This window comes from Monodelphis domestica, chromosome 3 (assembly GCF_027887165.1).
Source record: "Monodelphis domestica isolate mMonDom1 chromosome 3, mMonDom1.pri, whole genome shotgun sequence".
In the NCBI taxonomy this organism is placed as follows: Eukaryota; Metazoa; Chordata; class Mammalia; order Didelphimorphia; family Didelphidae; genus Monodelphis; species Monodelphis domestica.
Window position 1 is genome coordinate 87,848,171 of NC_077229.1, and position 25,564 is coordinate 87,873,734.

A 25,564-nucleotide genomic window follows, 5' to 3' on the forward strand; every position below is an offset into this window, starting at 1 on the left:
GGGAATTGTAGTCCCGCGGCTTAGTCTGCACAGGCGCAGTAGTCCTTAGAGCTGGATCTCGGCTCTTTGTTCTTCTGGCGACTGGAAGGTGAGTCTTGTCCCTGGTCCTGGCTCTTCTTGCTTGCTTGGCTCCAGGTGACTTCCCTTGGGAGTTACCGGTCCAGAGACAGACGTGGACTGAGAAGAATTTGGATGAGGGGACTCCTCAGGGATGTATGGTTGTGGAGGAGGATTCCCGGGGGCGAGGGGGGAGGTAGACCAGGGCAAGTCTGACGTCAGCCCTCCCGCTATGTAGGGACTTCGGAGAAGGGCGGGGCCCGCAGAGTTGGAAAAGACTGACGTCAGAGTCCGGGCAAGTCTTGGGAGGATTCTTCTGAGGGCTGGACGGAGCCTGGGCGGGCTTTGGGAGGAGCTGTTCCAGCCTCTGAGTCTGGGTGCAAGAGCCCTAGATTTATATACCTGTGTATATTTGATCTTATCATTTATCTAGAGTCCTGGGTTTGGTTTTAAGCGCCATATTTTAGGAAGGGCATTGATAAACTGGAGTAGATCCATTGGTGGTCAACCAGGATAGAGATCAGGCCATTGGACAAGCAATTTATGAAACTGGGAATGTTTAACCTTGAGAAGAAAAGATTGAGGGAAATGGAATACCTGACTTTAAGTATTCGAAGGGTTGGCATTCAAAGCCCCTCATAACTTGGCCTCCACATCTTTAGCCTTCTTACACCTTTCACCCAATAACACTGGCCTCTTTGTCTTTCCTCCAGCAATACACTCTATCCCTTGACTGTGCATTTTCACTGACTGTGTTCTGTACATGGAACCCTTTCCTTGCTCATCTTTACCTCTTGACTTCCCTGGTTTCATTCAAATCTCAGCTAAAATCTTACCTTCTCCAGGAAGACTTTCCTGATCCTTCTTAATGCTAGTACCCTCCCTCTTCTGATGATCTCCTATTAATCTATATAGAACTTGCTTGTATATAATCGTTTGCCTCCTGTCTCCTCTATTAGACTGAACTCCAGGAGGGCAGGAACTGTCTGTTTCACTCTTATTCCTGGGGCTTGGGGCTTAATAAATTCTTATTGACTGAATGTAGACCAAAGCCTCTTAGGACCCTTAAATTGCTTCAAAACTTAGCTCAAGTGACTTCTACATTAGACCCTTACAGATGCTATATATGCAGACCTTTATAGCTGCTAACAGCTATCCTCTTTACTATTTTATATATACTTTGCATACAGTAAGCCTTGTGCTTATTAATCACTCAGGCTAAAAGCAGTTTTATTTTTTATTTATTAATTTAATTTTATTAAACCCTTACCTTCCATCTTGGAGTCAATACTGTGTATTGGCTCCAAGGCAGAAGAGTGGTAAGGGCGAGGCAATTGGGGTCAAGTGACTTGCCCAGGGTCACACAACTGGGAAGTGTCTTGAGGCCAGATTTGAACCTAGGATCTCCTATCTCTAGGCCTGGCTCTCAACCACTGAGCTACCCAGCCACTGAGCTACCCAGATGCCCCCTATACAAGCAGTTTTAAAATATTTAGTATGTGTCAGTAATTGCACTAAGCATTGAGGATACAGAGAAAGACAAAAGACAGTCCCTGCCAAGGAACTCACAGTCAAATGAGTGAGACAATGTGTAAACAACAATGGGCAAGGATAAATAATGGATAAATTATAGATAATCAATCAATCAATAAACATTTATTTAGTTCTATGTCAGACAACTGTGCTAAACACTAGAGTATAAAAAAAAGGCAAAAGACTGGCTTCCAAGTTCCAAGGTACTTACAATCCAGTGGTGGAGATGACTTGCAAACAAATATACAAAGCAAGAAATAAACAGGACAAAAAGGAAATAATTGACAGAGAGAAGGCCGAATTAAGAGGAACTGGAGAAGGTTTTCAGTAAAAGATGGAATTTTAGTTGGGGCTTTAATGGAAGGAGAGAGAGGGCTCTAGGCATGGGAGGAAAGCCAGAAAAAATGCTGGGAGATGGAGTGTATTCTTCAAGGATCTATCAGAAGACTAGTGTTACTGGATAGAATATCTGGTGGAGTGTAAGGTATTGGGAGACTAAAAAAGTAAGGAGTGGTATGAAGGGCTTTGAATGCCAAATAGAGCATAGCCTTGGAGGGAGAGAAGTCAGAAAAGACTTCTCTGAGAAGGTGGGATTTTTGTTAGACTTGAAGGGAAGCAGAGATAAGGAGTAAAAAAATGTCTGGAGATGGGAGATGTAGTATCTACATGGGAAACGGCAAGGAAGCCATCAACACTGGATCAGAGAATATGTGGGGAGGGGAGGGAAAGTAAAGTATAAGAGGACTGGTATGGTCTGGAAAGAAACCAGGTCATGAAAGGTTTTTAAAGCCAAACAGATGACTTTATATGTGATACTGAATATATTGAATATGGAGGTAACATGGTCAGACATCTAAGTGGAGGATGGACTGGAGTGAGGAGAGATTTAAGGCAAGGAGACCAACAGCCTATTGCAGTGATCCAGGTGGCAGGTGGCAGATCTGCACTAGAGGACTGGCAGGATCAGTCAAGAAAGAGGATGTTTTAAAGAAATATTATAGAGGTAGAAACAGCAAGACTTGGCAACAAATTGGAGGGGAGGGGTTGGCAAGAAAGGAGAGTTGAAGGAGTAGCACCTAGGTAATGGATGAACTCCTAGATGTTTAGTATATTTTGTAGGAGTTTTTCATGGAATTTCTCTTATTGTTGCCTCCTGAACCTATAAGCACTTAATAAATGTATTTATAATATATATTATATGTATAATATATGACACAATACATATATTATATATGTCATAATATATAATACATGTTAATCATATATGTGTGTATATACATATATATAGAAAGGAATAGGATATATATATATATGTATGTATATATATCTGTCTATCCTTCCATCCTGGTTTTCCCAGAACTTTATAAAAATATTGATGATTTTTGTATTTCTGCTACTTTACTCAAGCCATTAATGATCAATTAGTTTCTTTTCTGCCTCTCTAGAGTTTCCCAAGTAAACCACAATGTAATCAGTATGCAAGGATAATTTTGTATATATTTTGTGTTTATAAATAATAACAATAATAATAGGGTACATTTATATAGCATTTACTATGTACCAGGTACTATGCTACGCATTTTATAGTTATCATCTCATTTGATCCTCACAACAATCCAGGGAGGTAGGTGCTATTATTATCCCATTTTACAGATGAAGAAACTGGGGCAAACAGAAGTGAAGTGACTTGCATAGTCTAACACTGTCCACAGTAAGTGTCTGATACTAAATTTGAACTCAGGTCTTTCTGACTCCAAGCCCAATCCTTTACCCTCTATACTACCTAAGTGCACCCCCACCCCCAGCTCACCACATATTATTTGCTTTGTAGAATACACAGGAATTTGATAACAAGATCTGTTTTGTTTTGATCTTTGTATCAATAGCACCTAGCACACCATCTGACAGGTAATAGTAGCTCCTTGATAAATGTCTATTGATTAGCAAGGGATTAAATATATTCTACATGGTCTCAGGAGGCAAAACTCATAGTGGGCAGTTTGGTTTTGTGTAAAGGAAAAAAAAGAAAAAAAAACCCTTCCTAATAATTAGAATTATCCAAAAGTGAAATAAAGTTCCTCCATTGATAGGGGCTTCCCTTTCCACAGAATTCTTCTAATAAAATCTACATTACCTCTTAGGATCATTGAGCTTGAGCTTGAGAAGGCCTCAGAGACAGACCATTTCATCCAAACCCTTCATTTTACAAATGAGGAAATTAAGGTTCAGAGAAGTTAAATGACTTCCCCAGTGTCACAAATAAATATCAGAGGTAGGATTTGGACCCAGGTTCTCCAACAACAGAGTCAATGCTCCTTTTGTACCACATGGAATCTTTTAGGTTTGAATTAGGCCAAATGGTCTCTTGGGCCTCTTCCAACTCTGAGAATCTGAACTCATTTCAGGTACTAGATTTGTGCTGTTCAACCACAGCACTGTGTACTAGTTCATGGTCCCCAACCTGTTAAAGGAGGATAGGGATTAAACCTGTGAATTCATTGATGTAGGGAACTCCCAGTTGAGGAAATTGCACCTACCAATTCAGGTTGGCACTTTCTCTGTCATTTATAGGCTTAGTGATGTTAAGGTCACAGCCAGGATGTTTGTTTCAGAGGCAAGACATAAATCTAAGTCTTTAAACTTGAAGGTCCCTCTGGCTTCCAGGCTGGCTCTTTGTCCACTATACCATATTATTTCCATTAAAAGAGACGACTTATTCATAGAATCATAAGATTGTAGTTCTATGATTTGAGATCGTCTGAGCCAAAACTCCTCTTTTTACAGATAAGGGAACTGAGACCCAGAAGACTGAAGTGACTTCCCTAGTCTCGTATAGGATCTCCAACTCCTGTACTTCAATGCTGTTTCTACCACATCACATTTCTTTATAATGTTTTTGGAATATTACTTTTTTTAAAAGAAATTTTACTGTTGCTTTTTTTAGGTTCTTCCCTTTCCCCATCCTATATCATTTTTTCTTTCCCACTAAAAAAAAAAAGTTAAGTAAAAACAACCTGTATTGAGATCCTTCTAGCTCTTGTGCTATTTGCCATCAGGAAGGAGGTGTTTCTTACCTCATCTCTGAGACCATTTACTATTTTTTCAGCTTTTCAGAGACCCACTTCCTTTTTAGTGCTGTATTAATTTCTAGTGTTGTAGACATTTAGTATATTATTCTCTTGGTTCTGCTTATTTGACCAGACATTATTTCCTAGAAACCTCACATGTTTCTCTGAATTTTCATATTCCTAAGATTGCAACAAGAAAACTCAAGAGGCTTTCTTGTAGATGCCTAGATATCTGGTCCAGCCCTCACATTTTGTTGATGTGGAACTTGAAATCTATGGATATTAAAAAGCCACATTGGTAGCAAGCAAGCATCAGAGATAGAATTTGAACCAAGGGCCTCTGAATCTAGAACCAGTACTGGTCATTGTTCTTACTATACAACAATATTCCATTATATTCCTGTAATACTGTGTTCATCCATTCTCTAATCTGTGGACATCTGCCATGTTTTCAGTTCTTTACTTTCACAAAATTGGTGATATATATATTTTGGTACACATTGAAACTTTATGTTGTTTTAAAAATAGATATTTATCAGTATCTTTTTTTTTTGTTTAATCTTTACCTTCTATCTTGGAACTGGTACCATCAGTTCTACGATAGAAGAATGGTAAGGGCAGTTGGGATTAAGTGACATGACCAGATATATAACATTTATTTTTCAATCACCCAAACTACCACTTGCATCCCTCATAAGAGAGCCATTTTCTTATAGTAGAGAATTTTTTGCAAAGAAAAAAAGGAAGAATAAAAATTAATCAAAACTGATAAAAAAAAGCACCATATTTACATATGATGCTTTTTACTTGTGACCCTCCCACTTTTTTTTTTTAAACCCTTACCTTCCATCTTGGAGTCAATACTGTGTATTGGCAGAAGAGTGGTAAGGGCTAGGCAATGGGAATCAAGTGACTTGCCCAGGGTCACACAGCTGGGAAGTGTCTGAGGCCAGATTTGAACCTAGGACCTCCCATCTCTAGGACTGGCTCTCAATTCACTGAGCTACCCAGCTGCCCCCAATCCTCCCACTTTTGCAGAGGAAGTATCTTCTCTTATTTCTGAACCTTTCTGTTTTGCATCTCCTTTAGATACCTACAATATATACAATAGATACCTAGATATGCCTACAAATGGTATCTCTAGATCAAGGGAATGAATAATTTAGTGACTTTTCCTGTCACTAAATCAAAATTCCAAGTTGTTTCCCAGAACAGTTGGAGCAATTCACAGCTTCACCCAGAGTATAATAGACTGCTTATCTTCCCATCACCCCTCCGATATACACAGTTTTTGTTTTGTACCATCATTGTCAGTTTTCTGGGAGTTATTTGCATTTTTTCTATTATTAATGATTTGGAATGTGCTTTCATATGATTGCTGATAATTTACTAGTCTATTTAGGTTTCTACTATCCACCTGACAATGGACTGTATTGTATACCTGTTGTCTGACAGTGTAAGGTAGTAGGAAGAGAACTGGATTTTGTTATTGTGGGATTGTTAGAGGAAATAAAAAGAGGGAAAACATCTAAATATTTTAAGTTTATTGATGTGAGGGTTGAGAGGAAGGAGGGTAAAAGGGTAAGGGAAGGTTATTGATCTTAAACCCCAAACTAATTCCCTTAAAACTATCTTAATGGCCAATTTATCTATGCTAAATTAAGTTCCCCCAAACACAGTCTCACAAAATAGAGTCCAATATATGAGCCAAGATCCCAGAAGAAAATGTCCAAAGTAGGTCCAGCAGAGAAGTGGTTCTTCTGTGGTCTTCTGTCCAGCTGCCAGCAGCCAGTCCAAGCAGGTTTTTTTCCTCTCACTCAAGCTGATACTTACAAAGGGCCAGAAGCCTGGAGAACAGATGGAAAATCTACAATCTCCAAAATCTTCCTCCAGGAGACTGTTTACAGTTGGGACATTAGAATTCTTGACTCAGGCTCCCCATGTGACCTTCCGTCTCATGTCCCTGTCAATCAAATGGAAGTTCATATTGCAAAAAATCATTTTGCAATCTTCCTTTGCTTACTACATTCCCCCCATTTACACAAAGCATAGATTGTGTTGAAAACACTATTTTTGCATTTGTGCACAATCTAAAATACTTACCAATTACCTGAACTAAGATATCTATCCAAAATAACAAACAACCTACACTCAACTATCTTAATCTAACTAATACTAACCTATTCTGGGAAATTTAACAAGGAAAAAGGAAAAGGAATTAAATAATGAACAAGTACAAATGTGAAACAGAAGCAAAAGCAAAACAGCAAATAGCATCAAACAAAAGATGAACATAACTTGCATGCAAACATCAAACTCAAAATATGACTCTTATAATCTAATACAGAACATTGTACTACTATTGCAGTACATTAACATTCAACTTAGAGAAAAAAAATTTGAAAATTTGGAGATGGAGTACTTGGTTTGAATCTTGCCTTTGCTTCTGTAAAGGATAAATTTTAGCTTTGTGACCTAAATTATATTAATTATTGGTTGCCATGGATATCCCAAATAATATAATAAAAATACCAAGTCAGTCTGAAATTTTATGGTGATTTTATTAATATAGTGGAAAGAAATTACAAAGAAGGGAGAAGGAAAGGGTGTAGGATTTCTCCCTCCTGGCTTGTGCGGGGCGGGAAGATTAGGGGATCTAGAAAGTAAGGTTTTGGAGTGTGAAGGAGGAAGGAATCAGCCTGAACTCCAAGAGGACTCAGCCAAGATGCCTGAACCTGAATTAGCTCAAGGGCAAACTCACCACCAAAACCCAGACAAATAGCTGCTACCGCTTAGCACACTGCCAGCCAGAGCCACCTCTCCGGGGAAAAAGAGGCTGAAGAGAGCCAGTGACTTGCCCTATATAGATGGTTTTACATCACTTTCCTGCATCTCATCTGTACCAATGTTAGCTCAGCTTGACTTAGGGCAGCCCAGGGGTCTGTCTGCTGTTTCTGCACATGTCTGTTGAAGGCCATTTTCTCAAATACTTAATCCTTGAGTATGGTGCAGACATTCCTGACCTTGTTAAACGAAGTAGGGTGGAGAAATGTAGAGTTCCCAAAACTTGATTCTGTTAAACCAAGTACCTCCATTGTTACTAATCAGGAGATAGCTAAATCAGATCTTCTAAAGTACGGTCTGAGAAGGGTGGAGTAGTTTTAAAATTCACACTTCTGATTTGGGGCTTATCACTTCACAGAATTACCTAATCTCAGAGTTAGCAAAAATTTCAGTCTACCCAGTTTAGCTTCTACCTGAAAAATAAATTTTTCTACAAGGGTTTTTAACAGGTATCTAAGATCCCTGTTAATATGTGTTATTATGTTGATATGTGTGTGTGTAAACATATAAAGAGATCTATCTACCTAATTACATAACGGGATTAAAAATGTGTATATATTGTCACTGTGTTTCAACATTTTTGGTTTCTTCTGGGGTCCTATACATTTTATTTTATGAATTTACAATCATTCTGAGGAGTACATAGGTTTCATCAGATTCCTAAAGGGATCCATGGCATACAAAAAAGAGAACTTTTGCTCAACAACATACCTAAAAAACAGTCAGGTGGTATGGGCCTTACCAAAAGTTAACTATTCCTCATTTTAATAGTTAATTGTTAGGGAATGTTTTTCCTTACTTTAGGTTATAAAGTAATCTTCCTTTCCAACATTCACCCATCGCTTCTAGACAGATAATATAGTGGATAGAGCATTGAAACTAGATTTAGGAAGACCTCAGTTTGAATCTGGCCTCTGACTCTTAGTTGTGTGACCCTAGGCAAGTCATTTAACCTTTGCCTCATTTTTATCCATTGTAAAATGGGGATAGTAATAACACCACCTATTTCACAGAATTATGAAGATCAAATGAGAAATTTAGGGTTAGGGTTTTTGTAGATTTTGTAAAATTTTGTGATTTTGTAAAATTCCTGAAGTATAATAGGCACTGTATAAATGCTTATTCCTTTTCCTGTTTCCTTCCTTTCCTTCTAGTTCTACAGGATCCTTTATCCACATGAAGACCCCTCACATACTTGAAAACTGTGATGTGTCTCCCACATCTTTTGTTTTTTAGACTAAAAATGTGCTTGGTTCCTTCAGTTGACCCTCCCAAGGCATTCCAGGTTCTTTGCCATCCTGCTCCCTCTTCCTTCTGTGGATGTTTTCCAGTTTGTCAATGTCTTATTGTCTTTCCTAAAATGTTGTGCATAGAAGTGAGCCCAATTATGCAGAAAAAAATTATTTAGTCATATATAAACAGGTCTCTTCTCAGGCACACACAGACTGTGTCTCCACCTTAGCCCCATCCCTCCAGAGCTTCCCTTTTCTCAACTGTAAAAAGAGAGGGCTTGACTAATAACCTTTAAGGCCATTTTAGCTCTAAATTCTGTGAGGTTATGAATTATTTATGGAATGAAACAAACTCATCATGTGCTCATTTGCAGGTCTGCCTGTCTCTGTAGGATCCAGGTTTGGAATGTATGATGATGCTGCTGGGCTTCTCTTGCCAATGCTGACCAATCCCTGAAGATCTTATCAACCCAGAAGCCTTAGACTGAGGGTACTAGAGGCAGAGAGACATTATCCATGCTGGGCAGATAGATCTGAGCACCAGGGTAGAGGTCCCAATTAAAGTAATCTTGTATTTGGTGTCCCCTGTCTTACCCCCTTCTTCCCTGCTTAAGTCCTGCAGGAAGGTGAAAGTAGAAGAACAAGAACTGATCTAGGAAGATCCACCTCACATTTTCTGAGCTTGGGGCAAAAACTGCTATGTAGGAGCAGATACTGGATCTGTTGGAGCTAGAACAAGTCTTGATCATCTTTTGTGGGAAATAATTCTTGGGCAAAATCAGAATATTCAGGAAACACCGAGGACCCAATTATGGAAGACTTGGCTTTGGCTTTCTTGCTGGAAGAGAGAGGTAAGAATTACAGAGACAGGGTGAAGTGGGTGTGAATCTGTCTAGTATGGGAGAGGAAAACATATCAGAGGGCAGGCTATTTGAAAGAACAATATATACAGCCAACTCTTTCCCTTCCTATTCCTCTCTTCCCCAGCTTATGTACACTTACATGCCCCAGTGTGACCTGTGATTTCTGGCCCCCGAGTTGGTCAGGATCCACAGCCAGGTAACAACCTTGGTCTCTAAGGACATGCTGATTTCCCATCTTTGTCATGCCCAAGGTGTGGAAATATCCATTTTCTTCTTTGTTAAACCGAGATGAGATTACCATTTTTCAAAGGAGTTACTTGCACTAAGAAACCAAGAGAAAAAAAATTTTTTAACAATTAATTTCTGTTATCATACATACATAGACATTGTAGCTTTTTTTGGATGCCATGTTACATTGTTGAGTTTGTCTTTTGTTAAAACCTTAGTTCTTTCCCCGATGAACATTGGGATACATCACCTTCAACTTGTGCAGTTGAGTTTTTAAACCAGAATACAAGATTTCAAAACTATCCCTATTTAATTTTATCTCCCTCCATAAAATCTACTCCGATGCCTCATCATGGCATGGAGATAACTCTGAGCTCTGGAACAAGCTAAAGTTCAACTAAACTGGTAAGTACATGCTGGAGAAAAGATTGTTCCTGCTCTCTGAGGACCAGCCTAACTAAGTATCAGGAGGTTCCTTAATGAGAAGTTAATTGGTGATGAATTCTGTGATAGCAGTTACCCATGAAACAGATAGAAATACAAAATGCTCTGTAATTCTGTGCAACCTCTTTCCACCCATTGTCAGAAAAGGTGGCAGAAAGTGCCAAGAATCATACTATTTCTAGATTATTTGTATATGATTATTATTGACACCCTGAGACCAGAAGATGTAAAGAAGTTGCATCTAATCAGAAGGATGACTCCAAGTCTCTTATGGGAGATAGAGTGAAAGAGATGGTGGAGCTGGTTTCATTGTGTACCATTTCATGGGACAATTTATTATCTTGCCTTGCAGAGCTAATGATTGATGAACATATATGCAAGGGGGGACCACCAGGAAAATATAGTTATAGTTTATGCACCAATGTCTTTTACAGAGGATGAGAATGTAGAAAAATTCTAATAATAACTTGGTAAGATTCTCCAAACCAATTCAAACACATTCCTTAATATTGGTGATTTCAATGCCGTATGGGGCTCAAGTAAAGACAAAGTTGGAAAATGTGGTTTGTGATTAAGACATGAAACAAGCCAATAGCTTATAATTTATTCAGAAGCTTTGGCCTTCTGAGTACTTTCTTCAAGAGGAGAATTAGAAGGCTAATTGGATTTGGAGAACACCAAATCCACACCTTTTCTTTTTGGTTTAATGAATAGAGAGGTAGGTGTTTACACTGGAGATAGCACTGGATCTAGAATTAAGAAGACCTGAATTTAAATCCTACCTCAGACACTTTGGCTGTGGGACGCTGAGCAAGTCATTTTATCTCTTTCTGCTTCCATTTCCTCATCTATAAATGGGAATGATAATAGCACCTGTGTTCTCACATTGTTGATATTTGTAAACTGTTTAGCATAGTGCCTGATAAATGGTAGGGACTTAATAAATTCTTGTTTATTTCTGTTCTTTTTTCTCCAAGACTGTGAGCTTTCAGTGATCCAGGCAATCTTAAGTTTTAAGTTGTATAGAAGATACCAATCAGCATTGATAAAAGAAATTCCTTTCTATTAAATCCCTATCTTATTGAAAATAGAATATGTTGTAGAATTTTCCTAGTAATTGAAATCAAGCTTTCTAGTCCATCCTCTGAAGACTGAATCCACATTTTAATAAATTGACATTTACTTGTTACTAGTTATATTGGACTTTGCCATCTTTAATCTTGTCCCAGATTTCCTAGACAGAGTTTTAATTGGGTGATAAATTAGCCTCAGAGCAATTTGTTACCACATCAGACATGACATAAATAGAAAGATTGGTTATTCTGGAGCTTTTTTTTTTTTAATCTGCTGTTGGCAAAAAAGTCTTTCTCATCCTATCTTACAGATGCCCTTGAATACAATTATATCTTAGTGCCCACTCTCAAACAACTCTTTTTTGAGGACATAAGGAATAAGTGTAAGGACAGTGAGTATAGTTCAGATAGGAGCTTTAGGAATTAATTCAAACCTTAGCCTTTCATTTATTGCCAGAATCACTTGGGTCAATGCAGAAATCTTTGAATATTCCCAGCTCACCAGAATCAAGACACAAGGGAAGCAAGGTCTTGGCCTCAACATTGCCTCAACATTCAGCAGGCAATTCTACCTGCTGAAAAAAGTGGGATGTGCTCAGGGAGAGACAGAAGGCAATATGTGCCAAGCAAATCAAACTACTACCCCCACCATCTTGACCACAAGCTTCCTTTAGAAAGCAGTGGAATCAGCCCAGGACCTTGAACCCAAGAACCTGGGGAATAGCCATACTTCTAGCCATTAGTCTGGGAAGCAACTCCAGTAGAGATGCAGCATGGCAACTGTTTCTGCAGGTGCTAGAACCACAACAACTAAGGACCTAGAAAAGAAAGACCTTGTTACTTTGTGCCATCTTGGCACGGACAGATGGTTCACCACCAGACACTGAAATCAATTTTATCAGTGGAAATGATATGAAAGAAGAAACATTCCCATCTGCTTTGCTACTGCACCCTAAGCATCATTGGACCTTTCCTTCTGACTTCCAGTTAAAACCTTCCTTGTGTGTTGTCTCCCTCATTAGAAGATGAGCTTCCTGAGGGCAAGGGTTCTTATGTTTCTATTTGTATCTCCAGCTCTTAGCACAGTGTTTTGCACATTGTAAATACTTAATAAGTGCCCCCCAAAAAAAATTCATTCCCAGTCTCAAGTGACCTCCCTACCCATGCCCTGCACATCACTAGATGTGAGCAGTTTTGTTTATATGTAGTGATGCATCATCTCCAAGGGAAGTTCCAGTGCACTCTTCCCCCTTAACTTCATTCAGCTATTCCTCACAATTTTGGGACCCCCCCCCCACACACCACCACCACCACCAAAAGCACAGAAAGTCTGAGTTATAGGCCTTATATCATACAGCACATAAAGGACACAGTTGTGAGTTCAACCTGTGCCTAAATCCCAGACTTCATGTTTGGACAAAACTTTTGAAACCATGTCTGGTCACAGAGATGGAATGAAAGGGTCTCAGAAATTATGTCCCCTGACCTTTTTCTATGCAACTTCTGTGTCCCTTTGAGCTCTCACTCTATGGAGCCCCTCCTAGAGGTGTGTGGACAATTTATCCTGATAAGTTTGGGAGCTAAAAGGCCAGACTGGTCTCTCATGATTCCTTTTTTCCATCCCCAGCTTTGCTTTCTGAAGAAGCTGCTCTTTCCCAAGAAAGGAGTCTAGAAGAAGAAAACCAGAAGGACACAGTTGGATTTCTGACAGCCAGAATGCAGGTGAGTTAGAGCTCCCTCTGTTTTGAAATGCCATTTCAGTTTTCAAGTGTGATCCCCTTTCTTCCTTTGCTCATCATCTTGTCAAGTTTAGTCTATTACTTCACGCAGAAACCTCATCCCTATTCTGAGGGATACCACAGAGCTGATATCAGAGCAGGCAGGAAACTTAGGGATTATCTAGATGTGACAGACTGCTGTCTCCAGCTTTGTTGGGTTTTTTTTTTTAATATATTTAGATATAATTGGTTTCCATATATTATTGTGAAGATTGGATTTGGCTCTCCCCTGATTGTAACAATGAAGGTACTTAGCTCTTCCTTGATTGTGAAGATTAAATTGTAATCCTCTGTCTTATTAGTTGATTTAATCTCCAAAAATATAAGTAGAGTACTTAAAGTTGAGTGGGAAGTTAGATCTAGTCACCAAAGGTGTAAATATCCCACTTAATCATGAAGTGGGAGATCTGTGACCCACATGTACACCAGTTAGAATCAACTAACTGCCTTCTGGGCAGTCCTAAAGCAGAGCATCAGCTGTGATTGGCAGATGTGGAATTAGGGGAAGTGACACAAAAAAAAAACATCTTTAAAAGAGACAAGGGCCTGAACAAGGGGGGTTGGTTGTTGTGGTTGGTCTTCTGGGAGTTTGAAAGAGACACACTTGGAGTGGAGCCTGCTGGAGTTGAGGCTGATAAAGAATTCACTGATTGAACTGACACATGATGAGAGTAAAGGCTGATTTCCTTCCTTGCCCTTTCTGGAGGGGTGAACCTCCGGGAAAGGCCAATCGTCTGGAGACTCCTTTCCCCTGGCTGGGGCCTTAGAATCGCAACCTGGCTCAGAGGAAGCTGGAGCTCACTCTCTCTCCCCTTTTCTTCTCTTTCTCTCTTCCTTAATATCTTCCCTCTATTGTAAAATAAACTACCATAAATTCCATTTGACCTTAGTAATTCATTTTGGGATTTAGTAATTAAAACCCTGATGACCAATTAAATATATTCAGTCCAACCATAAATTTAACATTATATACTATTATTATTTTATGGATTTAAAAACATTCTGAAAGGGGTTCATAAACATCACCAGGCTATAAGGTTAAACATCCCTGATCTAGACCAGTCCCTTCATTTTGCACAGAAAGGAACTCAAGAAGCTCACTAGAATAAGAATTAGGTAAAGTATTTTGTGGTTTTCTTGGCATAAACACTGGAGTGGTTTGCCATTCCCTTCTCCCGTTCATTTTACAGTCAGGGAAACTGAGGCAAACAGGGTTAAGTGAGTTGCCCAGAGTTCCATAGCTAGTAAGAGTTTGAGGCCACTTTTGAACTTGAGAATATGAGTCTTTTTGACTCCAGGACCAGTACTCTCTCCACTGCACCAACTAGCTAGCCTATTTCTGTTATCATTCTCTCCAGTCCCAGATTTGGCCTTTAAACTGTTTGATGTACTTTATCTAATTACAGTTCTCCAAGGGGTATCTTGTTTCTAGCATGATTATCTCTGTGCTAGGCAGTCTGGAACTAGGTAGATTTATTTTATCTGTATTGTTTACACATATATAAGAAGCAGCTAGATGGCACAGTGGATAAGCATCAGGCCTGAAATCAGAAAGACCAGGGTTCAAATCTGTCTTCAAATACTTTATAATTGTGTGGCCCTGGACAAGTCACTTAGCCTTTGTCTTCCTCAGTTTTCTGAAGGTAGAATGGAGATAAATAATAGCACTTATCTCCCAGGGTTGCTTTGATGATCAAATGAGACAATATTTGTAAAGTCCTTTGCACAGTGCCTGACACATATAATAGATTCTTTAAAAATTCTTCCTTCCCTCCCACCTTTTCTCTTTCCTATTAACTACCCTCACCCTGGTGTATAATTTATAAATTTGTATGTTTTTTTACTCAATGGCCATTTTATTTAGTTTTTGTGTTCCTCTTCCCCCAGTACCTGGAATAGTGCTTTCTTTGTATGAAGTAACTATGGAGATGTAGTATGAAAAAATCACTAGTTTGGAAGAGGGAAATCTGGCTTTAATTTCAGGTTCCACTACTTACAAACTCCATTTGACCTTGGGCAAGTCAGGTAACCTCTCCAGATCTCAGTTTCCTCATCTGTGAAATGGTAGAGTTAAATTCGTTGATTCTTGGTCCAAGGTCCTTTCTGACTCTAAAATTCTAGGATTGTAAGTAATTATATTAATGATATGGTTTGGAGGTTAAAAAAAAGTGCTTGAGACCCCTTTTGGAATTTAATTTTTAAGTGTGTTCTTGAGGAATGAACTAAAATTATCTATCCATGAGTCCTCCGGGTCTAATACAAAGTGAGATGCATGGTTGATTGGACTTGAATCATTTGAAACCCTAAACACCATGGGAACAGCTCCCTCTACTATTACCCTATCCTTTTGATGTCTCCCCCGAGCCCATATTAGGGGTTGTCTCAGGCTAAGTGTACATTGTGTTTGATGTTTCAGGAATCAGTGACATTCAAGGATGTGGCTGTGGACTTCACACAGGAGGAGTGGAAGCAGCTAGACCCTGCACAGAGGGACTTATACAGGGATGTGATGTTGGAGAATTACAGAAACTTGGTATCTTTGGGTAAGGACACCATCCAACTCCATCCCAGAATTTTCTCAGAGGGGTGAATGAAATGTTTTGATTTGAGAATTTACCTGTTTTGGCTTTCTCTGTAGAAATATTCAGTAGTACCTGGAATATAGGGAGATATAGCATGACATAGTCTATAGAGTTCTGGAGGATCTGGGTTCAAATCTTACCTCAGACATTTTATAGCTATATGAACCGAGCCATATAACCTGACTGCCTCAGTTTCCTCTTTTGTAAGATGAGGCCTCTTCTAACTCTGAATCCATGATCCTGCAATCATGTAATAAGTAAGTTCTCTGATCTTATGATCCCTTTAGGGTCAAGAATCACAGATTCTCAGAGTTGGAAAATACCATCTAGCCCAATCCATGCCTGGACAGGAACTCCTTTACATCATACCTGGCCATTTGGCCATCCAGCCTTTGCTTGGAGTCTCTCCAATGTGCCAGAGCCCACTAGCTCTCAAAGCAGCCCCTTACATAGGAACTAGATCTTTATGCTCTCTATTTCCAGGTGCAAAGTCTTTACTCTGTATAGCTAGAAATCATAACTTCACTATGCTATCCCTGAGGCTATTCATTCTCTACTCTGTGTTCCCCAAGTCAAATAATTTTCCCTTAGAGACTCACTTCAGTTATCTGAAGAGAAAAGGTTTCCATCCTCTTAGCAGGCAGAGACTGTCATGTACATCAATTTCTTTCTGAGCTTAATTCATTTCTGGATCCCATTATCTCCATATTTCCCAGAATGTAGTACAGTACCTTAGTATATTGAAATATTTTTTTAACTTCTTGTATTAAACTTGAATACAGTTCACATTCCCTTTCAAAGGTCTACCCTTGGAGTTGGACCTCCTTTGGAACTTCCTGGCATGTTTTCTTTCTCTCAAGAGAAAGAAGTTAGGATTAGATTCTCAGGTGACTGTCCCCAAAACTCCCATTTCTTTTTCTATGAGCAGGACTTCCAGTTTTTAAACCAGATGTAATCTCCCAGCTGGAGAGAGGAGAAGCCCCATGGATTCCAGAGGTCCCAAGAAGCATTTGTCAAGGTGAGGTAGTGAGAACCAGAGAGTAATTTTTTTTTTTGGTAAAAGAAGGAATTAATTGCATTTATTTATGGTAATGTACCATTATCTGAATTTTCAAAGATTAAAGTATACTCTGATATTTTTCATCAGAGAGTAATTATTAAGAAAGACTTCAGCTTTCCACTTAGTGGGCAGTATCTTTGAAATAGGTAGGTAGCATAGTGGATGGAGAACCAGGCCTGGAGTTGGGAGATCCTAAGTTTAAGTCTGGCCTCAGACACTTCCTAATTGTGTGACCCTGGGGAAATCACTGAACTCCAATTGCCTACCCCTTACTGCTCTTCTCTCTTAAAATGACACTAAGACAGAAGGTAAGGGTTTAAAGAAAAAAGATGAAAAGAAAAGAAATGTAGAAAGGAGTTCTCATAGGTCCCTTAAGCATGTGGAGAAAGGTTGAGACTTCTCAGCATGTTTCTCATGTATCTTTATCTTTCACTCAAAAAAAATCACTTTTCTCATTTCATATCTTCTAGTCTAAGATAGACCTTTTTATTTTTGTTTTATTTAAGAGAACCAAACCATTTGCTTGATAATATAAATTCCATAATTTTCTCAGGGTTTATCAATATGTCATTTACAGAAATATTTTCCCTTTCCAAAAAGTTAGACATTTCCCAAAGATTACCAGCTCTGCTTTTCCAGTAATATCAATGAGTTCTTTCAGTGTGCTAGAATATAATTAATTTAATAACTGGGCAGCTCTGTGTGCTGATTCTACCTTCCCTGCTATCTTGGGCTGCAATTGTCTTTTAATAATGCCCATTGTACCCTTTTTAAGATTTATATTCATACTTCTTTATCTAGAACTCTGGAAAATAGGATATATCATAAAGCAATTTGCTTTCTCAGAGAGAAGAGGGACATTGACATTTTTCTTTTTATTTCAGGTTCCTTTAGTCAGGAGACTAAGTGGGAAAACAAAGACTCAGTTCCAAAGCCCAGGTTTTGTGTAGGAGAGCCATCTAAAGAACTACAACTCACACAAGATGGGTACTGGGATTTCCAGTTGGGATCTTCATGGGAATATGATGTTAGATTAGAGGAAGATTCAGACAACCAGGAGAGACAATCCAGGCAAGTGATATTCATCCCCAGAAAAGCTGCTAGTAAAGTGAATGTTAATGAAGGTAATACATATGGGGCAGGTTTCAGTTTGGGATCCATCCTTGATCCACAGCAGCTATTTCCTTCAGGAAAAAGTCTACATCAATGTGATATGCTTGAAAAAAGCTTCAAACAGTTTTCAGAGCTAATTAAATGGAATAGAATTTCCTTAGGGAAGAAACTCTTTAAGTATAATAAATGCAGGAAGCCCACCAGTTACCACTTAGACTTGGTTCAATATGATGGACTATATATTGGAGAGAAACTTTATGAATGTAATGAATGTGGAAAAGCCTTCAATTGGATTACACACCTCACTGACCACCAGAGAATCCATACTGTAGAGAAGCCCTATAAATGTAATGAATGTGGGAAAGCATTCAGTAAACACTCCTACCTTAATCAACACCAGAATGTCCATACTGGAAAGAAGCCTCATAAATGTAATGAATGTGGGAAAAACTTCAGCCAGAGGGGTCACCTCACTGAACATCAGAGAATTCATTCTGGAGAAAAACCTTATAAATGTAACGAATGCGGGAAGGCTTTCGGCCAGAAGGCACATCTTACTGAGCATCTGAGAATTCACACTGGTGAGAAACCTTATCAGTGCAGTCAATGTAGAAAAGCTTTTAGCCAGAATTCATCTCTTATTCTACATCGGAGAATTCATACTGGAGAAAGACCTTTTGAGTGTAACGAATGTGGAAAAGCCTTCAGCCAGAAGGGACATCTTACACAACATAGGAGAATTCACACTGGAGAGAAACTCTTTGAATGTGGTGAATGTGGGAAATCTTTCAGCCATGGATCATCCTATACTTATCATCAGAGAATTCATACTGGTGAGAAACCATATGAATGCAACGAATGTGGGAAAGCCTTTAGCCAGAATTCATCCCTTACCCTACATTATAGAATTCATACTGGAGAGAAACCTTTTGAATGTAATGAATGTGGAAAAGCCTTTAGGCAGAGAGGAAATCTTACTGAACATATGAGAACTCACATGGGAGGAAAATCCTTTTAATGTTCTAAATGTGAGAAAGCCTTCAGCAAGAGAGGTGACATGTTATTTAGAGCTCTGGAGGACTCATTCCTGGGCAGAATTTCAATGGAATGATTAAGGAAGGGTTGTCTTCAGCATCAGCTGTCAGTCCATTTGAAACATCAGATCATTGTACTGAAAAGAAAGCCTGAGGAATGTTTTGACCATGTGAAGACCTTTAGGTCTATGCATCAGATATGCCATGCTGGAGATTAACTCCATGGAGGGATGCTAAAAGGAAAACATTATGAGCTGTTAAATAGGGGATGGGGACCAGACCTGTGATTTCATTGATATAATGAACTCCTGAGTGAGGAAACTCCTCTACTGATTAATGCAAGTCAGTGCCTCCTTTGCACCTTATGGTCTTTGATGGTTTCCCAGAGCACTGGATGGTTAGAGGACTGGCCTGGGGTCACCAAGCCAGTATGTATCTAGGACAAGACAAGAACCCAGGTCTTCCTGGATGCAAGGCCACCATTCATCTGTACACTACATCACACATGGAGGATAAAGATTCCCTAGTTTGTCACCATCTATAATATTTGTTGATCATCTGAAGGGAAAGATAATCCTTTCTTTTCTTGTCTCTCTCTTCTGTTAGACATTTTAGTTGCCACTGGGTGGCTATAGAGTCACCTATGGTGAATACGGCATTTATGCTGATTTAGGAGCTGAAGTCATGCCTAAACCATTAAAAGGTTCCTTAATAGACTGATTCAACTTTAATAACCTGTTAGAACAAAAGACTAAAAAAGGTAGAGGAATAACCTAAGGTAGCTGTCTTGCTTGAGAGGGTGTGTGTGTGTGTGGCAGGGGAGAGGTGCTTAGAAACTACTTACATGGGAGGCCTTCTGAGATGGAAACAAATTCTTCCTACGCCTAGCTTGGTCTACTTTAAGTCCGTTGTCCTGCTTTGAAGTCTGGAAGAGAAGCATACGGTATCAGAACTGGAAAGGCCTTTAAATTAGATCATTTCCTTTGGCAATTAAGACTCTGGCTGAGAATGAGGAAGGGGGTCTTACATTCTACTTCCTGACACTAGGGGAGGTGGAAGCTTCCAGGAGAATCCAGCTTAAGAGAGCATCTATGAGCTTTGAGCATAACTGATTGAACATGGGAGCTATATTTAAGGGTGATTGCAACAGAGCTGAGTCTACAGTTAATCTGAAGTGCATAAGGGGCCACTCTAATGATATCAAGGCATATGTGGACTATGAGGTCAATTTTTGGCAAGCACAGGGCTTTTATTAGTCACCTGATTCTGGTGCCTGATAGGCTTCAGTAGGCTTGTAATTCTGTGGCAGAAATAAAACCATATCGTAGAATTCCATCATGCTACCCACTTGCCATCCCTCTTAATTTTTCCTTGAATTTCTCCCTAATTCCACTCCATTTTTCACAAACCACTTCCCAGCCTATGTGCCCCATTATGCCCCCGTACTTTTTGGTCTATCCTGTAACAAAGCACAATGTCTTGACCTTACATAAGGTCCTTTACGTCCAAATAACACCCTTGCTGCAATTTCCCCTCACTTTTTTCTTATATCCTTAATATTCACAGCAATAGTAGTAATAATAATAACTGATGGTTATATAGTATTGTAAAATGTTTGAAGAACTTTGCACATATTAATCTCATTTGAGCTTCCCAATACCATAATGGTAGAATCTCTCCCAACAGGTATATCCCCAACCCCTAAGCAGAAATCAAAATACAAAAACGCCATCCCATTATCCCTTTAGGATTTCCAACTCCATAATAAAGCAAATCACGAGTATTGTGGTAGAATAATCTTTGGCCTAATGTAGGATCTATTGAGCTTCCAGCAAAGTGTTGCCCAAGAGATAATTGTTTTTTTTTCCACAGCTTTCTCTATCCATGCCTCATTTGATCTTCAGGTAAATTTCCAGTCCCCAAGGGTTCCATCCTGTTTTACATGTGAATTCAATAGGAATATAGATTGAATAGCATTCCTCTGGTCCACTTGGTGCCAATGGGAAGAGTCCAGGCGTGGAATGAAGTAAAAAGGAATACTATTTATTATTAAACTGATGGACCACCCTAGTTCCCCAGACTGTCTAGAAGTGGAGATCTTTGGAAGTTAACGTTACTCTCTTTTTTTCCTTAGCTCTGGATTTGAAGTCACAGGTCTTCTTAGAATTCCACCTGTGTTATTTATAAACTGTGTCACCTTAGGCAAGACACTTACCCTCACTGGGCCTCAGCTTCCTCATTTGTAAATTGAGGGTATTGGTATAGATGATCTCCAAGTTCCTTTCCATCTCTGAATCCTATGATCATATGAAGCTTTTCCCTTCTGTTCTATCAACCTCTCAGGTAAGTAGGAGAATAGAAAAGCATTGGAGTTGCTATCTCAGCAGATTTCTAGATCAGCCCTTGGAGGAGAGGCATCCTAAGTAGGCTGTTATTATGGAGTTTTATTGTGAGTTTGTGGCATGCTTCCACCAGCCCTAATCAATGTGTACTGACCAGGACTCAACAGGCTCATGTCTGCCTACTTCGGGACCTTTTGGGAATTTTCCCCCAGCCTCACTCCTGCATATTTTTTACCTTTGTATTCTATGGATGCCACATTGTGCCTCTCTAAGACAAGATCATATCCATTGTTATCCATCCTCTTATTTGCCTGAAGATGTCTGTGGTACAATATCACTACCAGCCCCTCTCTTGGCAATATATTTTCTTCTACTTTTCTTTACGTTTTTGGTTTCTAATCTCTTCTTTGTCTCTTTCTTTCTCATCATATGTATCTGTATACTTTCTATTTATTATTTATTGGTTGGAGTATATAAAAGATCCAGGTCAAAGAGTATTTGTTATCAATGGCAGATGTTCCAAACAGTAGAGTGGAAGGAGAAGAGAAGTGGCTAGAGGTAGGGATGGGGGTTGGATTGATATTAACCATTTACTGATTCCACTGGGCCTCATTCTATTTTTCTTTTCGTAATTAGTTCATAACTTCTGCAACTTTTCTTTTTCTTTAGATGTGATGAAAATGACTACTTTAACTAATCTCAGGATACTCATCTTCAAGACAGTGACCACTCTAATTTTATTTTTAATTCTTCTTTTTGCTTATAATTCCTCTTCTGCCACCTGAAATAGCCAGTGCTTCTCTTTTAGCTGTCATCACCATCTATCTATCCCGCTTTCCCCAATATACATAATCCAGGCCATCAAAAAGATTGGGGTCTGACTCCCCACTCCTTGGAACAAACCTTTCTCTGCTTCAGCCAAGTTGGAGTGATGGGTTTGATAAAGGTTTTTTGTTTTTTTTTAATACCAACATTCCATTTAGAACTATGGGGTTAATGTAAAATTTCCAAGCTTTTGCCTACTTGATTGGTATTCCCTCTGCAGCATGCTTAGCCAAGCCCAGTTTCTGCTCTGCTAATTGCTGGCATTCCAAAAAACCACTTTCCCTATTAGAAATCTCTTTCCCCCATTCTACCTCTTCCTGAAAACTCTTTCCTTTGTAGATCAAGCCAACCCTCATCCCTACCCCTTGTTATATCAGTCTTTCCCTTCTACTATGGCCTTTGGAACATCTGCTATTAGTGGCCAAGTACTATTTGACCTGGATCTTTTATACACTCCTACAAGTGATCTAACTTTGCCCATATACACTATCCTTTGCCAACCTCTTCAGTTTTGGTCCCTCCTCTTTGTGTGTTCCATTGCTCCCCCCTAACCCCCAAAACATAGGACTAGCAGGGGCAGTTGACATGTAATGCTACCTTTGGATTCATTTTATACCACCACTCAACCTTTCTTCTTGAAGTTCATTGGATCCAATGGATCCAATCCTTCCACTCCTCAATTAGTAAAAATGTATTAAGTGCTTACTATGTGCCAGGCACTGTGCTAAACACTAGGTATACAAAATATGTCAAAAGTTGTTCCCTACTCTCAAGGAGCTCACAGTCTAAAGAGGGAGACAACATTAAAACACCTAAGTTCAAACAAGGTATAAACAAGAATAAATGAGAGTTAATCTCTAGCAGGAAGGCACTAGCATTGACATCAAGAAAGCCTTCTTATAGAAGATGAAATTTTAGTTGAGACTTAAGAAAGCTAGGCAGTGAAGATATCTAGAGTCTCAAGATTCTGCTCATTTTATTTCCATAATGCCATATATCTTTTCTCTATTTCCACTATTAGGAAACTCTCATCATCCCTTGCCTGGTATTTAGCCTTCTAACTAGTTTCTGTTTCTGGTCTACCTTCTGTCCATCCTTTATCTGACTTTAGACTGACCATGAAACTGTCTCTGGCAAAAACCATCATTGGCTTTCCAATATCTATATAAGATGCAAAACAGATTTTTGGCCCTCTTCAGACTGACCCCAACTTCATTTACAGCCATATTTCATGCTACTTACATTGCCTAGTATGTTACCACCATGCTGTTCTACAAGCTGTTTCCGAATCTTATCCTATCTTTTCACACCTCTGGACATTTCTATAGATTGTGCAGCCTGCGTGAAACACCCTCTGAATCCCTTGCTTTTGAAATTAATCTCTTCCTTAAAGGCCTAGATCAGATGCCACCTCCTCCATGAAAGTTTCCCTAATCTGCCCCTTCTGACAGTGACCTCTCAGCACATTCTACCTTATATATTTATTAATATACATCTTATCTTATCCCCTCGTGATGTATTTCCTTGCATGCTATTTCCCCGTTTTTGTAATCCCATCCTAGCACAAGGCTTTGTACAGACACTTAATAAATTGCTCCTGAATTGAATTGTTCTTGAATGATCATTCTGATGGGTCATGAGGGCAAATGTATGACCTCTATCCTTTACAAAGCTGGCTGGTCAATGGAAATAAGCCAGAAGCTTAAGGAAGTACTGTTTACCAAGGGCAGTGTGAGGGATTTTGAGAGGTGGTAGTGGTTCCATCCAGAGAACACACTCTTGGATATACTGTATATATCACAAGAGTATGAGTGTATGCTTACTATGCCCTCAAATGAACAAATTAAGGTGATTAATGACTTTGATAAGGTAGCAAGGTACAGAATTAATTGGCAAAAATTTGCCAGCATTTCTATGTAATGATAATAAAAGTCAGAGGAAATGATAGAATGAGAAACACTAGTAAAATGGCTGCATAAGGCTTAAAATAACTGGGAATGAACTGAAAAAGATATTCTCAAGTCTTCTAACATGATTTCAAAACCAACATAAATATACCAAGACAAACAATTGGTAAAATATTAATTGCACATGGTTGGACTGCATCAATATAATATAAATGAAGATATTTCCTAAGTTACCTTATAGTTCATGTGCTATATCAATTAAATTATCAAGATGATATTTTGCAAAACTAGACAAAATAAAAATTCATTTGGAGAAGAAATATTTAGAATCTTAAGGGAAAAAAATTAAAAGACTGAAGGGGGAATGATTTCAAACTGTATTATAAAACAGTAATCATAAAAACTGCATCAGTGAACCAGAAAAAATAAACAATTATCAGGGGAAAAAAATTCAGACTGAGGTGTCCATTTGGTTAAACCATTAAAAAACATAAAAAAGCCCCCAAAAAAAGCCAATTTGGAATTATAAAAGTTACCCAATGAACCCTTAGAAATCTTACTGCTAGTTATATACCCCAAAGATATGAGGGACTATAGGTTCACATACATGTAAACACAAGATCAGAGATCTAGAGCTGATGGTGACGTATGAGGTAATTTAGTTCAAAACTCATAATTTTGGACTGGTCCTATGATTTCCTTGGTCTAGGAAACTCCTAGTAAAGGACTTCTACCAAATCAAATTGGCATCATCTTTATAATTTATAGTTTTAGAGAGTTGTCTGGGGTCTCTGAGGAATTAGGTGATTTGCCCAGGATCACCCAGCCAGTATGTGACAGTTGTAATTTTGAATTTGAATGTTTCTGGTTGAGGCCAGCTACTTTCCCACTATGCCAGGCTGGCTCTCCAATGTCTTCATTTTTTAGATGAGGAAATTAATCTTCCCCAGAAGTCAAGAACTTGTCCAGAGCCACACAGGCAGCCAATTCCACTGCTTCACATCCTTCACAGAGCACAGTGAGGCAAGCCAGGGTGAATTTTAAAACTTGACCAATCTTTTCCTTTCCTCCCCCCCCCCCTTTTACCAACTGGTAGGAGGCTTGGTAGGTAAGAAGGAGAGGTATCTAAATTATAGCAAATCTCAAAATTAGCTGATTGTGGTTTTTTAACGGTTTGATTTTGTGTGATCATGCTAGTGTTCTTTTAGCTCCCTAAAAATGTCTTAATAAATTGTATGACCATTAAGAAAAAAAAGTAAATTGTTGAATCATATGAATGAGGGGGATATGAATAAGAAGGGAAGTTTCCAAATATTGAAAAGAAATATTGAAGGCAAAGATGAGAAATTTTCCTACTCTGTCTCTGTTTATCCCTTTTTTTCACCAGAGTAGGGTACGTTATATAATTTGGCCACCTGATGGTGCTCTAACAACATAAAAATGGCCTAATTTTCCCTGCCTTCTCTTAAGCATGCTAGATGCTTGCTGCATCTGGCTCCCATTCTCCTTCAAAAAGCATTATGTGCCCACTGAAAGCTTGGCATTGTGCTAAAAGCTAAGAGTACAAAGAAAAGGTAATAA

The 25,564-nt window shown here is 38.9% G+C and overlaps 1 protein-coding gene across 2 annotated transcripts; it reads left to right on the forward strand.

Moving 5' to 3' along the window:
• LOC100010199 (zinc finger protein 501-like) lies at window positions 1-23,683 on the forward strand. 2 transcript variants are annotated; one of them, XM_016432170.2, is made up of 6 exons: window positions 1-88; window positions 9,349-9,585; window positions 12,970-13,064; window positions 15,537-15,663; window positions 16,631-16,720; window positions 17,647-23,683. In XM_016432170.2, exons 2-6 carry the CDS (start codon window positions 9,546-9,548, stop codon window positions 18,891-18,893), a joined length of 1,599 nt encoding a protein of 532 aa, XP_016287656.1. In that variant the 5' UTR covers window positions 1-88; window positions 9,349-9,545; the 3' UTR covers window positions 18,894-23,683. The 2 variants fall into 2 exon arrangements, with proteins under 2 accessions (XP_016287656.1, XP_056678391.1); XM_056822413.1 differs by lacking the exon at window positions 16,631-16,720 and having other exon boundaries at window positions 19-88.
• Window positions 23,684-25,564: the final 1,881 nt, after the last annotated feature.

What these genes read in the sequence shown, in the direction of transcription:
- LOC100010199 (XM_016432170.2), top strand. Translation starts at nt 9,546, where the DNA reads ATGGAAGACTTGGCTTTGGCTTTCTTGCTGGAAGAGAGAG. An exon ending in TTTCTTGCTGGAAGAGAGAG is followed by an intron (nt 9,586 to 12,969) that starts GTAAGAATTACA and finishes TTCCATCCCCAG; the next exon opens with CTTTGCTTTCTGAAGAAGCT. An exon ending in TTCTGACAGCCAGAATGCAG is followed by an intron (nt 13,065 to 15,536) that starts GTGAGTTAGAGC and finishes TTGATGTTTCAG; the next exon opens with GAATCAGTGACATTCAAGGA.